The 14,877-nt window shown below is 41.3% G+C and overlaps 1 protein-coding gene across 9 annotated transcripts in view; it reads left to right on the plus strand.

Annotated features, from left to right (window-relative positions):
- Window positions 1-14,038, plus strand: part of trps1 (trichorhinophalangeal syndrome I) — a 218,029-nt gene extending 203,991 nt beyond the window's left edge. For all 9 annotated transcript variants that reach the window (XM_048530099.2, XM_048530096.2, XM_048530098.2 and 6 more), the window contains exon 6: window positions 9,108-14,038. In XM_048530099.2, coding sequence (XP_048386056.1) covers window positions 9,108-10,169 — 1,062 coding nt within the window. In that variant the 3' untranslated portion in view covers window positions 10,170-14,038. The remainder of the gene's footprint in view (window positions 1-9,107) is intronic.
- Window positions 14,039-14,877: the final 839 nt, after the last annotated feature.

Consider the following 14,877-nt stretch of genomic DNA (forward strand, 5'->3'; position numbering starts at 1 on the left):
TGGGTAATATTTCAATGACCTTAACACTGAAGATAGCTTTGAGACTTTGACCCCCTTCGAAAGGGGCTCAAATCTGTACCAAAGGGAACTGTTAAATCCCAGAGGAGATCAATTGCTTTTTCCATTTGGTTGCTGGGATATGAAAGCCACCTGTTTTCCTCCAAATCTATCAAGAACCTCTTCCTGTCTTGCGCGAGTGGTTGGCGCTGCTTCAGTTTGAGCAAACATTTTCTTACTCTTAAAGCTTTATTCTACCCACTCTGATGATAATGTTGTTCTCCCAACATTTCAGATTGTGTTTGAATCATTGTGTATCAAGTATTACCAGAATTGACCAGAAACTGGATGGGAGCAGCCTATTAGAGCAGGTCAGAGGCTTGAAATTCTGAAGCAAGTTGCGCATCTATGATCTATGTAGTTCTAACAATATTCATGAAACTTACACAGGACAAAGCAGCCTGCATGATTGGCATCTCATCCAAAACCTTGGACATTCAATTATCCACCATTAATACACAGTGATAGCAGTCTGTATCATCTCAAGATGCACTGCGATGGCTCACCAATAGCAATTTCCAGTACACCAAGAAGGACAAGGTAACAGAAATATGGAGATACCATCACTTGCAAATCACACACCATCCTGACTTGAATTTATATACTGTTCCTTCACTGTCATTGTGTCACTCACTTCCTGTCAACATTGTGGGTTTTCCTGTACCACATGACCTACAGTAGTTCAAGATGGTCATTCGCTACCACTGCCTTCTCCAGAGAAATTAGGCATGGAAACAAAGAAGATAGGAACAGGAGGAGGCCATTGAGCCCTTCGAGCATGAACCGCAATTCATCAAAATCATGGTGCTTGTCCAATTTCTTTCTCTCCGTAACCTTTGATCCCATTTGCCCCAAATGTGATATCTAGCCGTCTCTTGAATACATTCAATGTTTTGGCATCAACTACTTCCTGTGATAATGAATTCCGTAGGCTCACCACCCTTTGGTTGAAGAAATGTCTCCACATCTCCATGCCAAATTATCTACCTGGAATCCTCAAACTTTGACCGCTGGTTCTGGACACACCAATAGTAGAGACCATCTTCCCTGCGCTAGCCCTGTCTGCTCCTGTTAGAATGTTATATAAGTCTATATGTGATTTCCCCCCTATCATCTGAACTCCAGCGAAAACAGTTCCAACTTAGTCAATGTCTCCTCATACATCAGTCCCGCCATCCCTGGAATCAGCCTGGTAAACCTTCGATGCACTCCCTCAAGACCAAGGGCATCCTTCTTCAGAAAAGGAGACCAAAACTGCACAAACTATTCCAGGAAATGTTGATCCAGTCAGCAATGCCAACATCCTATGAATGAGAAAATCCTATAGACATCAAAGGCTAGAATCTCATGACCTGTTACCATGCATGATAGTTTATTCTTGTCTTGCCTAGCATTTTGCATAAACAGGTTTCTTTTGATTTATTTATTTACTTGTACTTATTTATTTATTCATCATTTTATGTTTTGAGTTTTATATCTATTATCCTGGGGGGTGTGCTGGATTTGACCAGGATTTTTTTCTTTTCAATTCACATCTTCCCCATGTAAAGTCTGTTTACTATCAAATTGTTTGAAGTATGTGTTTGGTCTTAGCCTACAAATTTCTTTGAAAATATTAATTGTTAGACTTTTGTAAGCACAGTGAATAGCTTCTGATTTATCACATCATTTATTGACCCAAAGTTTGCACATTTTTGTGAAGGAACAGTGCTTGCTGTTGAACTTGAAAAATTTTAGATTTTGCAGGCTCTTGAATGGCAATTTCCCTTTTATCATCATGACTTTGAATATTTCACTGCCGCCATTGATATGTTACACAGCAACAGTGAAATCACCAGGTAGGTTGATCAGTAAATCAGTAAACCAAGAAGCTTAGGTTATCACCTAATTTTTAACCATTTTGCAGAAAATAAGATATAGATGGGCCATGGAGTTAAGGTGGAAGTTGAACTATCATGTACAAGATTTACATTTAAAAAAAGTTATTGCTGGGGATGTCTTCATGCATATTTGTACAGGAAAATCATTTTGAATTTATATCTCACTGTTTTCTTGCTTTAATCTTCGGTATTCTGCTTTTCTTTGGTCAGTCTTTATCCCTTCTTGTGTATGGCCATCTTCATGTTTCCTTTTTATCTCCTTTCCTATATTGATTCATTAGATGAGGGTGTCACTAGCTAGGCCCACATTGTTGCTTGTCTGGAATGACGTGTAGGCTGGACTAGGTCAGGAAGGCAGTTTCCTTCCCTAAAGGACAATTGTGAACCAAATGAGCTTTTTCTACAATTGATTCATGGTCATCATTCAACTCTTGCTTCCAGATTTGCTTTTAACTGAATTCACACATTCCACCATCTGCCATGGGGCAGTCGAACCTTCATCCCCAGGACATTAGCTGGGTCTCTGGAATGACAGTCCAGTGCTAATGGCCCGAGGCCATCTCTTCCTCAATTTCAAGGCATGCCAATCTACCCAAAACAGTATGATGTAAATCTCTCATTCTGTTTTTTCCATGGGAAGTCCTGTTGACATATTTAGCAACTGTCAGAACTTCCTTCTTTCATTTCTTTGTTAGGGTCAATAAGAAGAACCACAGTTGAACCTGGAAATACAATGGTGTGAAGATGACGGTGTTGGACTGGGGCAGAGAAAATCAGAAGTTACATGACACCAGCCAATAATCCAACAGATTAATTTCAAGTCATGAGGTTTCAGATCACCGCTCCTTTGTCGTCTTCTTTACCTGTTGTTGGAGAAGCACTCCGAAAGCTTGTAATTTTGAATGAATCTGTTGGACTATAACCTGGCAATGTGTGATTTCTTATTTTGAACCTGGAAGGAACTATCCAAAGGCACTTCCAGTAGCTGGACTGTTCTTTGCAGATGTTACTGCCAAATTTCCAGTGCTGTAAAATAATTAGTCTTTTGTGACCTTTTTCTGGTGAAATGGCCCATATGGTCATTCTTTCATTGAACATGAGGTGATAGATAATGCTTTCAAATAGTAAGGGATCAATGTGCATGTAAAGATTGCAAAGCAAAAGCACTAAAAGAAAATAAATCCATTTGAAATATTGTTATGTGCTGGCAATGGAATATTATCTGATGGTTGTCCTAGGTATGAGTTAATAGAAAAAGTGTTAGCTTGTGCCCATTTATGAAGATTTCACTATTCACTTTTTTCCAACATCTTCCCAGGCAGTCATTCACTTGGACGGTGAATGTCTGTAGAAACTGGCAGCGCTATATTTGTTCACTTGAGTTTGTGCTCACCATGTGGCAGTTTGCACACAAAGGCCCAAGTTTTCCCAGTATCTGTTGGCAAACAGGAGCCTGGCCTGATGCCAGTGTACATCAGAAAATTGTTCATCCAGTTGGAGGCGTCATGAGTAGGGCTGTCCCCGTCCCCTCAGAGGTCAACATATGTGACTTTGCCATCAAGTTGGCATTAGATAGTGACTTGGAATAAGAGCGGTCCTGAGCCCAGGGTCAATCATTGCAATAGAAGTGCAGCATATGTATCATTAACAGAAATGTACAGATATTGATAAAATCTTCGGAACAGTGCAACATCAAGCTGGTATGAAATTAAGGTGGAACAACAACATATTCTTCATAGATTCTTTGCTGACATAAACATGTGTTTTTTCATAAGGTAATACAGAATCTATATTTAAATCCTGTATGTCATTTCAACAACAATTGAGCATCGCTAACGTAATGAAATGCCCTAAGGTGTTTCACAAGAGTGTCATAAGACCACACACAGCAAAGCAGATCAGATGACCAAAAGATAGGGTCTCCAAGGCATTTCTCAAAGATGGTAAATGAGCTGAAGAGGTGTAAGGAGAGTAATCCAATCCAAGGAGCCCTGCTGATTGATGGCGCAGCCACCAGTGATAGAGTGACTAAAATCTGCAATGCACAAGAGACCACAATTAAAGAAGCATAGACAGCCAAGAGGGCACTAATATCACATTAGCCCATGAAAACAGGGAGGAGAAAGGCCATATTGAGGGATCCAAAGATGTTTATGAGAACTTTAATACAGGATTGAGAGCCAATGTTAGTCCGCCAGTGCAGGGATGATGGGGGAATGGAACCTACTGCAAGCTAAGGCGCCAGCAACAGAGTTTTGGATGACCTCAAGTTTACTGAGGCTAGAATGTAAGAGACCAGCTCAGAAAGTTTAGAATAGCCAAGCCTCAGGGCAAAAAAAAAGACATTGATGAGGGTTTCAGCAGCGGTTGAGTTATCTAACGAAAAATTGCAGTTTACAAAAGTTGCAATGCAAATAAATGAAGGTTTCTTTTTACTCATGATAAACTAAATTTCATGAGACATTCTGAATGATTTTTACATTGCAGTGACCAGTTTTTGTATGTTACATACACCTAAAATGGAGGTTTTGTAATGGGATAGTGAACAGTCTTCAGAAGGACAGGCAACTACCTCAAGCTATGTTTGTCCCAGTACCCTGTAAGTGAGGGTTGTTCGACTAATTGGCATGCTTTGTTTTAACATTGCCGACCTAAAGGAACATTCCCTGATGATAAGGGAAGAACCGAAGAAGTCAGTACTGTTTTCATCTTGCTGCCAGTATTTTGAAACTGCTGTAGAATGTAAAATCAGGGGAGGCCTGAGATTTCAGCAGAGGAGCAGTTGCACATTGCAGAATGGTTTGTGATTCATTGAAACAAATGATTTCTTGCTGTAGGAAGTGAAACTTTTGTATTCTTTTCATGGGATGTGAACGGTTAGTATAACGGTTTGCAGATAAAGTAACATTAATGAATAATGAACAGACTGGGACTATTTCTGAACAGCCCCAGCATGAGAAAGCCACAAGTATGGTACATTATAATTAGCCTTGCACTTTATCCTCCTTCCCAGCCTGGTATTGTGCACACAATGCTGTCACTCAACCTGCTCAAATCTCCACAAGTACCTGCCTGCCCCCTGTCATTTCCCCAGCAGCTTCTCTTCTGACCTTGCGTCTCCCCATGCCTCTTTTGGAAAACAGCCAGGCCTCCTCAAGGATAAGACATTTTTGAGAAGAACAGGAAGTCAGAATATATTTAAAGTATCGTAAGATTCTCAGCTGTGTCTTAAGTTTTGGTGTTCATATATCTGTATTTGAATATAGCTACCCTCTCCCATCATGGTCCTAGTGATATATAACGGACTATAGTGTATTGATTCAGATGATAGATATCCCTGCCACAGTGAAGTTCTCACAGATGTGTTTTCAATATTAAATATGCAACCAAAAGTATAGCTGATGGGTTGATTGAATCAAATAGTTATGATCCAGCAGACCAGCTTCCCTCCGTGCAGGTCCTGAAACACCATTTCAAAGACAGTTACTTGCACAATCTGAAATTGCGTTATAAAAAGGTTTTCTTTAATTCAGAATTCACACAATTAAATAGTAGTCACTTAAACAATTGTTAAAAGTACAATGTTTATCTGTAGAAACTAATAGTACAGAAACATAAAAGATAGGAGCAGGAGGAGGCCATTCGGCCCCTTTAAACCTGCTCCGCCATTTATCAAGATCATGGCTGATTGCCAAACTCAATAACCTAATCCTGCTTTCTTCCCACAGCCTTTGATTTCAAGTGCTGTGTCTGGCCACCTCTTGAGTACATTCACTGTTTTGGCATCAACTACTTCCTGTGGTAATGAATTCCGCAGGCTCACCATTCACTTGGTGAAGAAATGCCTCCTCATCTCCATCCTAAATGGTCTACCCCGAGTCCTCAGGTTCTGGACACACCCACCATCGAGAACACCCTCCCAGCATCTAACCTGTCTAGCCCTGTTAGAGTTTTATAAGTATCTGTGTGATTTCCCCCTCTTTCATCTGAACTCCAGTGAAAACAGTGTCTTCTCATATGTCAGATCTGCCATCCATGGAATCAGCCTGGTAAACCTTTGCTGCATTCCCTTGAGAGCAACAGCATCCTTCCTCAGAAAAGGAGAGCTAAACTGAGCACAATATTCCAGGTGTGGCCTCACCAAGGTCCTGTGCAACTGCAGCAATACATCCCTGCTCCTGTACTCGAAACCTCTCACAATGTACCATTTGCCTTCCTTACCGCCTGCTGCACATGCATGCTTACCTTCAGCTGATGCCGCTGAAACCAATTTTGCTCTTGCACATGGAGCAGATGATGGATTACTTATAGCATTTCTTTTCCTGCTGGTCCTGTGAATGGGCACTAGGTAGAAATGGTTATCGACTATTACTGCGGGCTGTAGAAAATACTTAGCTGATCTACACAGCACAGAACAAGGCAGACATAATACATAGTTCAGAAAGGTTCTTCTGTGCTTTGTATGAATGCTACTATTGCACATGATGGGGACGCATCTGCCCATTTGCTGAGGGTCTGCAACTGTCTTTCTCGATGGTGGAAGAGTCAAGAAAGTCATCGTCTGCCAAAATGGAGTAGATCACATGATAGCATATGTTATGTCCAACTATCTGGAGCATAGAAAGCATTCTGCATCTAATCTGAGTCTGACTACATGTACCAAGATATTGGGTGGACAAAACACTCTTCAGTTTTTAGGCGACTGAGTGTACATGTTCAACAGCAATGGTGGCTGTTAACACTTATTGAAATTTTACACAAAATATTTTTCTTGGCTCTGCATCACTGGCCATTAAATAATGACAAATGATACAGAACCAAGAAAAATATTTTGTTTAAAATTCCATAAAATATTAACAGCCACCATTGCTGATGAACATGCACACCCCATATTTGGTACATGTTAGTATTTGGACTCCTGAATTCCTCAGTTATGGATGTTATACTAGTAATCCTTCCCATCCATCTGTATGAGTAATCATAAGTATTCATCAGCTCCGTTCCTGGGAATCTGACCAATTTCACACATGGAGTGGGTCATTGACATCCAGTGGTTTATTAATGCCTAGCTTAACTGAAAAGCAGGAAGCTCAAAACAGAATTATGCTGTTCTGAGTCAGCACAAATTGTCTGACTCTGCACCTCTCAAAATTGTTCTTGGACAATTTCAAAGGTATACATTTCTGTTTATCTGCTGCCTCCTCTGCATATTGAGGTCTATAATGGAACACATGCCAACTGTCAGGTTTAGTAGAGTCTGAAATTGTTTTGAGGTGAGACCACTGTAAATTCCCAGTGATCGTTGCCGTTTTTCTTTACCAATCGCCAGTTCTTTAAGGAGCACAGTTAGGAAGTAGCCTATAGCACCATTGGAAAATCTTAGTTGGGCCTTTACCACCATTTCTCCAAACTTACCACAATCTTCAAGGTAGCAGCAGTATGTTGGGTGATGCAGTGGGAATTCCTGTGGCGACTGTGACCAGTTTACTTCCAATGGATGGGAAAGGAGTCAGCGAAGAAGCTGGCTTTGCCTTTAGGCGAAGAGTTATGCTACAAGTCGGATCCATTGCTGGCTTTAGACTTCCCGTCTGTTGCTATCAAACCTACTGCTGCTGGCACTGGTACTGTCAACTCGTTCAGCTGAATTTTCCAAGTCCTGTCACAACAGGCTTGGAGCTGATGGCAGTAAGATAGTTGGGAGCTGCACTGGATTGGTTCACTGGCACATTTATAAGCATGGGGCGGTCCCCCATGGGTGGGCAGGGACCCAGAGAAGCTGCTGCACCACCAAAGTGAGCAGCCTATAAAGCTGATCTCAGACTCAATCGAGGGAAAATTTGTGCCATTTTACCACCTTGCAGAAACCACCAGCTCAATCTCCCTGCAACAGCCTCAGGGAGATTATCAGAGCCAGTGGCTCTCTACCCTAAAAAGGGTCCATCAGTAGAAAAGTTGCACTGCACCCCTCCCCACCTCCCCCAAGCAATGTACAGCCAGTGGGGTTTACCCTCCAATTTAAGGGGCCTCCTGGCTCTCCCTTCTCCCCAATAACACTCAATACATTCAACCAAGATGCCCGCATCAGTCCTGCTGCCACAGCAGTGCCCACCACTCCCAGTAGAGCTGCTGAAACTCCAGAGCTGCCAACTGCGCCATTGGAGCAGCATTGGATGCATCCACAAGTGAATAAAGAGCCCGGATGGAGACATGCGGCTTGAGTGATGTAGCATTTCCAGTTTGGGAAGCCCGCGCTTCAACAAGATGCAGGTTGAGGCTGTACCGGCCAACTTGACCTGCATTTTGTTGAAAACTCAAGATCCCTGAGCCCGTGGGAATAATTGCCCCACTTTCTGTGTGTAAAATGTGCAAGTTTCCCACCATTCATTGAATAATGCTGCATTTCAAGAATCTGTATGGGCCACTTCTTGTCCCTGTAAATGAAGCTGCATTTTTCACATCTACAGTTGTTGCCCAGACAGTGAGGTTTAAAGAACATTCCCCACAGCAGTAGGTTAGAGTGCTTATAGTCATACAGACATGATCTGAGGTGTGGCTGAAATTCCCACTTTAATGCTACACCTTCGACAATGCAGACTATTGATTTTCTTTCTTCAGGAAAGCAGATCATTAAACTGTATCTCCTTAATCTGCATTCTCTTGCATCACAATTCGAGCTCTGACCTTGCTTATCCTTTGTTCATTATTACAAATCCATCTGATTACTTGTCTAGTTACCTCATGCTGATACAATGTTTTTTATCAAAACAAACGGGAGCAAGTATAAACTTATACTGTGTCTCACGCTCACGCACAAGAAGAAAATAATTGGGAACAAGTTGTATTGTTCCCTTCTTTTTTTGACTTGAGCAACTTGTCCTCTGCTCTCTCATCACCACCCACTCCAAACCAAGGTCGTGAATAAACTCCTAATGCTCCCCCACCTTCTTGCAATCTAAAACTACGTGGACAGCAGCCATTCAAGAATAGTGCTCATACTGCCTCCTCCAGGACAAGGGCTTAATAAACACTAGCCCAACTACTGGCACCTGCATCAAAGATTGGCTGAAAAAGAACCAGTCCTCATAATCAATTGGTCTGTATTGAGTTCCAATTTAGTGACACCGGCATGAGCTATGTACATTAAAATCTCTTGTTTTTGCTTCTTTCTAGACTCCGAGGCCTTTAAATATTATCAAGCAGAGTAATGGGGAGCAGATAATTCGAAGACGGACAAGGAAACGTCTTAACCCTGAAGTACTGCAGCCAGAACAGGTCAACAAACAGCAGAGAGTAAGCAGCGAGGAGCAGCTGAATGACACCTCACTGGAAAGGAAACCAGAGGAGCACTCATCTGAGAGTCAGCACCGGGAGCAGCAGCAGCAGCAGGCCAACCTGGGCAAACTTGATCTGTACGGTTCAGTCAACAAGTCACATCAGGGCCAGCCAACACTGGTGGTTGGCCAGACTGTAGACCTTCATCGAAGAATGCAGCCCCTGCACGTTCAAGTCAAGAGCCCTCAGGAAAGCAGTGCAGACCCAGGAAATTGTTTGCCTGCATCAGATGGGAAAGGAAGTTCAGAACGAGGAAGTCCCATTGAAAAATACCTTAGACCTACAAAGCACCCAAATTACTCACCTCCAGGAAGCCCAATTGAAAAGTACCAGTATCCTTTGTTTGGATTTCAGTTTGTGCATAGTGATTTACAAAATGAAGCTGATTGGTTGAGGTTCTGGAGTAAATATAAATTGTCTGTCGCTGGGAATCCACACTATCATGTGTCTGGCCTACCAAATCCTTGCCAAAACTTTGTGCCTTATCCTGCCTTTAACCTGCCTCCGACTTTCTCATCCCTTGGGTCTGATAATGATATTCCTTTGGATCTGGCGACGAAACATTCCAGATCAGGACCAGCTGCAAATGGTGCCACAAAGGACAAAGTTAACGCATCGGTCACCGTGACGGAGGAGAACTTGGAAAATGTGGTAAAAACTCCGGACAAAGTTGACCGAGGCACACAAGATGAATCACTGACAAAGTGTGTTCATTGCAGCATTCTGTTTATGGATGAAGTAATGTATGCATTGCATATGAGTTGTCATGGTGAAAGTGGACCTTTCCAGTGTAGCATATGCCAGCATTTCTGTACAGACAAGTATGACTTTATGACACACATTCAGAGGGGCCTGCATAGAAATGTGCAATCTGATAAAAATTGCAAACCTAAAGAATAGAACTTTTAGTACTGTAACACAATGAGTACATGTTGCATTTTAGAATTTGGGAGAACAATCAGAATATTATTTTTCTAAAAAAGAGTAAATGTAAAACATTTGAAAATGATGGTGCCTGACACATTGTATAATTTTTTCTATAAAGTATGCAACAAAAATATTGCATTATGCTTTAGAGTCAGAATGCTGATTCTTTTCTAGCTGTTTACATGTGCAAATGTAGCAAAAGAAGTAATGAAGCACCTATTTTTATTTCATTAGTTGATTTTCTTTCACCTAGTAGCCCTGAATACCAACATGAAATAAATAAGGTTGTTGCTAATGCAAAGTATGGATGAAAAGTAGCTGAACATATTTTCATGCTTAAATAGGGGGAAAAGAGGGTAGCACTATGCATTCCACTTAATGAATATTAATGTACCTTGTGTTATCTATCAAAGCTCTTAATTCATATTGTTAAGCTTGAAAAGACTATATGCACATTTGTTAATTGCTTTTCAATATTATGTTTCAAGTGAAACAGTTTGAAAGTTGATGGTTCTTATCAAGTGATGTTGGAATCGCTGTTTACTGTTGACTTAGTTTATTGCATTTTCCAGTAGCATCCTACATCAGTCTTATAATGAAAAACATTCTTGTTTCAGTGCAGAGGCAGTGTTTCCAGCAGCTGAAAAAAAAATTCAATACTTCAAAGAATCTGAAAATGAATCATAATTTTTACAGTTTCTTTCTAGTTTCCAAACCTCTCAATATTATTTGATTTTTTAAAAATCTAGACCCTGAGGAAAACAAAGGAACCACTGCCTCAGTCTTTTAAACAACTGGGACATGTCCCTGACTTTCATCATGCATGTGATTTTGTGATGTTTGTTTCTTTGTTTTATCACACCTACACATTCTTTCTGTATCTTCCATAAAAACTATTTCAGACAGAAATGAGGTCATTTACATCTAAACTTGAATAATAAAGTTTTACCAAAAGTATTAAGTGAAGTTTCCTGATACAGTGAAGAAGCTATTCCTGCCCTTCTCCCCCCCCCCCCCGCCAAACTCTTTTATTATGTTTACATTTTGATCACCTCAAAATTGTTTTGAGTTCTGTCTGTAAACAGTCAATGGATTTGTGTAGAAAGCTTAAGTTTGGTCACATTTACTTCAAAGATACAAAGATACAAACTAGTTTCAGTGGATGGTTTAACCAGTTAATTGTCTTCAACTGAAATGTGTGTAAAAGATAAACTTTTGATGTTCAGACCTTCAGCTGCAATAAACTCCCAGTTTCAAGGCGCTGTAGCAGTCAATACCCGATTAATTTTACAAGCACTTTCATATTCTCTGCAGGACTGCAGTAGGTGTTGAAGCAAGTTAGAACTTCACTGCTGCCTGGTGGCCTGCATTTATTATTATTCACTGCTTTAAATTCTGGTTTAAACTAGTTATTTTTGTAAACCACTTGTAAGTATGATTCAACACTTTATGATATGTGACAACCAAAGGTTTTGCGGAAGGAACAGATCAGCAGCTTTTGAAAAGTCTCATTACTGCAGTCATGATTGAGCTGACACAGAGCAGAATCCATAGCAGCCATATTAGCACTGCATGAAGAAAGATGCTGTTGGCAGATAGTGACAATAAGCAGATTTACCAGGGATAGGCAAGTTTACTGTCACTGGATAACCAGACACTCACAAAAACTGCTGTACACAGATTCTGATAGTCTAGGTTGTTGTGATCCCAGTTATGAGAAGGTTGGACTAGTCAGATATTTGTAATAAGCTGATCGATGGACCCTAATAATTTGAAGAATATAATATGTAAAGCACCTAGGATAAGAAAATAAGTGACAGGATTCCAGTAACACCTAAAGAATCTTTATGATGCAAACCTTTTAATAAAATACAAAACAAACTACATAGGTAAATTGAACAAATAGAATAATGGTTCTAAATAATATAAGCTTCCATCTTGCGATCAATTCAAAAGATGTGATCCAGTTTAATTGTTGTATTCTGGATTTCAATCTGATAAGTTTATATTTAATATACACTTTTGGCAAAGCATCTTTTTTCTATCTGGGGACAGGCTGCACAGGTCACAGCTCAGGTGTATGGCATGTCTCTATAAAATTGACCTCCTGGTACAAGTATAGATGTCACTGACAGGTACACACTGTGGCCCAGCTGACACTGTCTTGGAACCAGTCCTTAAGCTGGCTGCTTCCCAATTCTGTATTTTCAGTCCTTGAACAGACAGAACTGAGTTCTTTGCTTAAGCACAGAAGCTTCCACGTCAGATTTCTTTTCACTTAGTTATGTCTTTAAACACCTGAAGCCACTATATTTTTATATCTAGAGCCTAGCTTCACCCTTAACAATCGTCTCCATTTCAACCTCAGGGCTTTCTACCTTCAGTGACATTCAGCTGTGTCAAAAGTTCAGGTATTGTTAATAAGTGCACAGGTCTAATAAACAAGCTGAAAGTTAACAATTTCTAATTCACCTTAAACGGAAATGGTGGCTCATTGGTTAGCACTGCTGCCTCACAGTGCCAGGGACCCAGGTTCGTTGTTTGTGTGGAGTTTGCACAGTCTCCCTGTCTCTGAGTGGATTTCCTCCGGTGGCTCCGGTTTCCTCCTACAGTCCAAAGATGTGCAGACTAGGTGGATTGGCCATGTTAAATTACCCATTGTGTTCAGGGATGTGTAAATTAGGGGGATGCGTCTGGGTGGAATGCTCTGAGGATCGGTGTGAACTTATTGGGCCGAAGGCCCTATTTCCACGCTGTAGGGATTCTGTGATAAACCTCAACAGTTTTAACACTTCATAAAAGCCATAGCAGGAATTATAACAACCATCTTTGCAACTGTTTGGTTTGCAAAATATTCTTAACTTCTTTATCTTATTTTCTCTTGTAACAGTCTAGCCACCTGGTCCCCGGAAACATTTAAGTGTATTCTTTTCAGCGGTGAACACTAAAGGGACTATGTTGGTTACGTGGGATTTGGAACTCTATTGATTCTTCAGGTCCATCGTACAAGAAGTAATTTTTACAAATATATTCAGACACAAAGAATCTTGCAGTGGTTGCTGACCTAAATTGAAATATTTAGACATCATATACATTGAAGTTTGGAGGCTAATCCCAGCATCCATTCCATAGGTCATAATATGACTATTCGGCGAAGTTTGGGGAAATTAATAGATGAAAATATTGCTTTTTAATAAATAAATGTTGATATTTGTTGAAACTTAGCATGCTATGCTGCTAAAATCATTCTATTAAATGTTTATTTATTTCTACATTCCCTGCTCTGGTAAATTATGCTGCCTGGTTTAGGAAGGTGGCACAGTAACTTCAGAAGATAGGTGCATATTGACTGTTTAGCCCTTACTCTGGTCAATATGGAGATCTCATAATCGGCTTTCTGCCCAATCTCAAGTCATGGGAAATCTGTTAAAAGCTGGCATTCAGGATTATACTGTAGGGAGGTGTTAGTTGGAATTAACATAGGTTTACTAACAATTATTTTTACAAGCAGTGCTTTAGGCATTAAAATTTCCAATTAACTAAAAGTGTGTGACAATCCCTCTGTCTCAAGATTGAGGTTAATCTTAAAACGCTACAGTGTCAGTGCAGGCAATAAACCTGTTAAAACCCATGCATCCATTGTTCTAAATTTGTTGGTGCTCCTCAATGCAAAAAGTACTGGTGTCGAACCATTCAAATACTGGAACGTTATTACTTTCATATTTTTATTCTTTCGTAGCACAATATTGCACAAATTATTGCTATTTTTAGAGGAAAGATTAAAGAAAAACTAAAGAACTGAGAGCCATTTATAGCTTCAGAGATAATGGGAACTGCAGATGCTGGAGATTCCAAGATAATAAAATGTGAGGCTGGACGAACACAGCAGGCCAAGCAGCATCTCAGGAGCACAAAAGCTGACGTTTCGGGCCTAGACCCTTCATCAGAGAGGGGGATGGGGGGAGGGAACTGGAATAAATAGGGAGAGAGGGGGAGGCGGACCGAAGGTGGAGAGTAAAGAAGATAGGTGGAGAGAGTGTAGGTGGGGAGGTAGGGAGGGGATAGGTCAGTCCAGGGAAGACGGACAGGTCAAGGAGGTGGGATGAGGTTAGTAGGTAGCGGGGGGTGCGGCTTGGGGTGGGAAGAAGGGATGGGTGAGAGGAAGAACCGGTTAGGGAGGCAGAGACAGGGACTGTAGTCCCTTTGGGATGATCTGGTTCCGTAGGCAGGTGCTGAGGAAGGTGATGTGGCTGTGGTACCTGGTTTGCTTCAGGACATAGTCGAGCAGTTTCAAGGCCGAAGAGTAATCTCTTCGGCCTTGAAACTGCTCGACCATGTCCTGAAGCAAACCAGGTACCACAGCCACATCACCTTCCTCAGCACCTGCCTACGGAACCAGATCATCCCAAAGGGACTACAGTCCCTGTCTCTGCCTCCCTAACCGGTTCTTCCTCTCACCCATCCCTTCTTCCCACCCCAAGCCGCACCCCCCGCTACCTACTAACCTCATCCCACCTCCTTGACCTGTCCGTCTTCCCTGGACTGACCTATCCCCTCCCTACCTCCCCACCTACACTCTCTCCACCTATCTTCTTTACTCTCCACCTTCGGTCCGCCTCCCCCTCTCTCCCTATTTATTCCAGTTCCCTCCCCCCATCCCCCTCTCTGATGAAGGGTCTAG

Source organism: Stegostoma tigrinum, chromosome 5, assembly GCF_030684315.1.
Source record: "Stegostoma tigrinum isolate sSteTig4 chromosome 5, sSteTig4.hap1, whole genome shotgun sequence".
Lineage (NCBI taxonomy): Eukaryota > Metazoa > Chordata > Chondrichthyes > Orectolobiformes > Stegostomatidae > Stegostoma > Stegostoma tigrinum.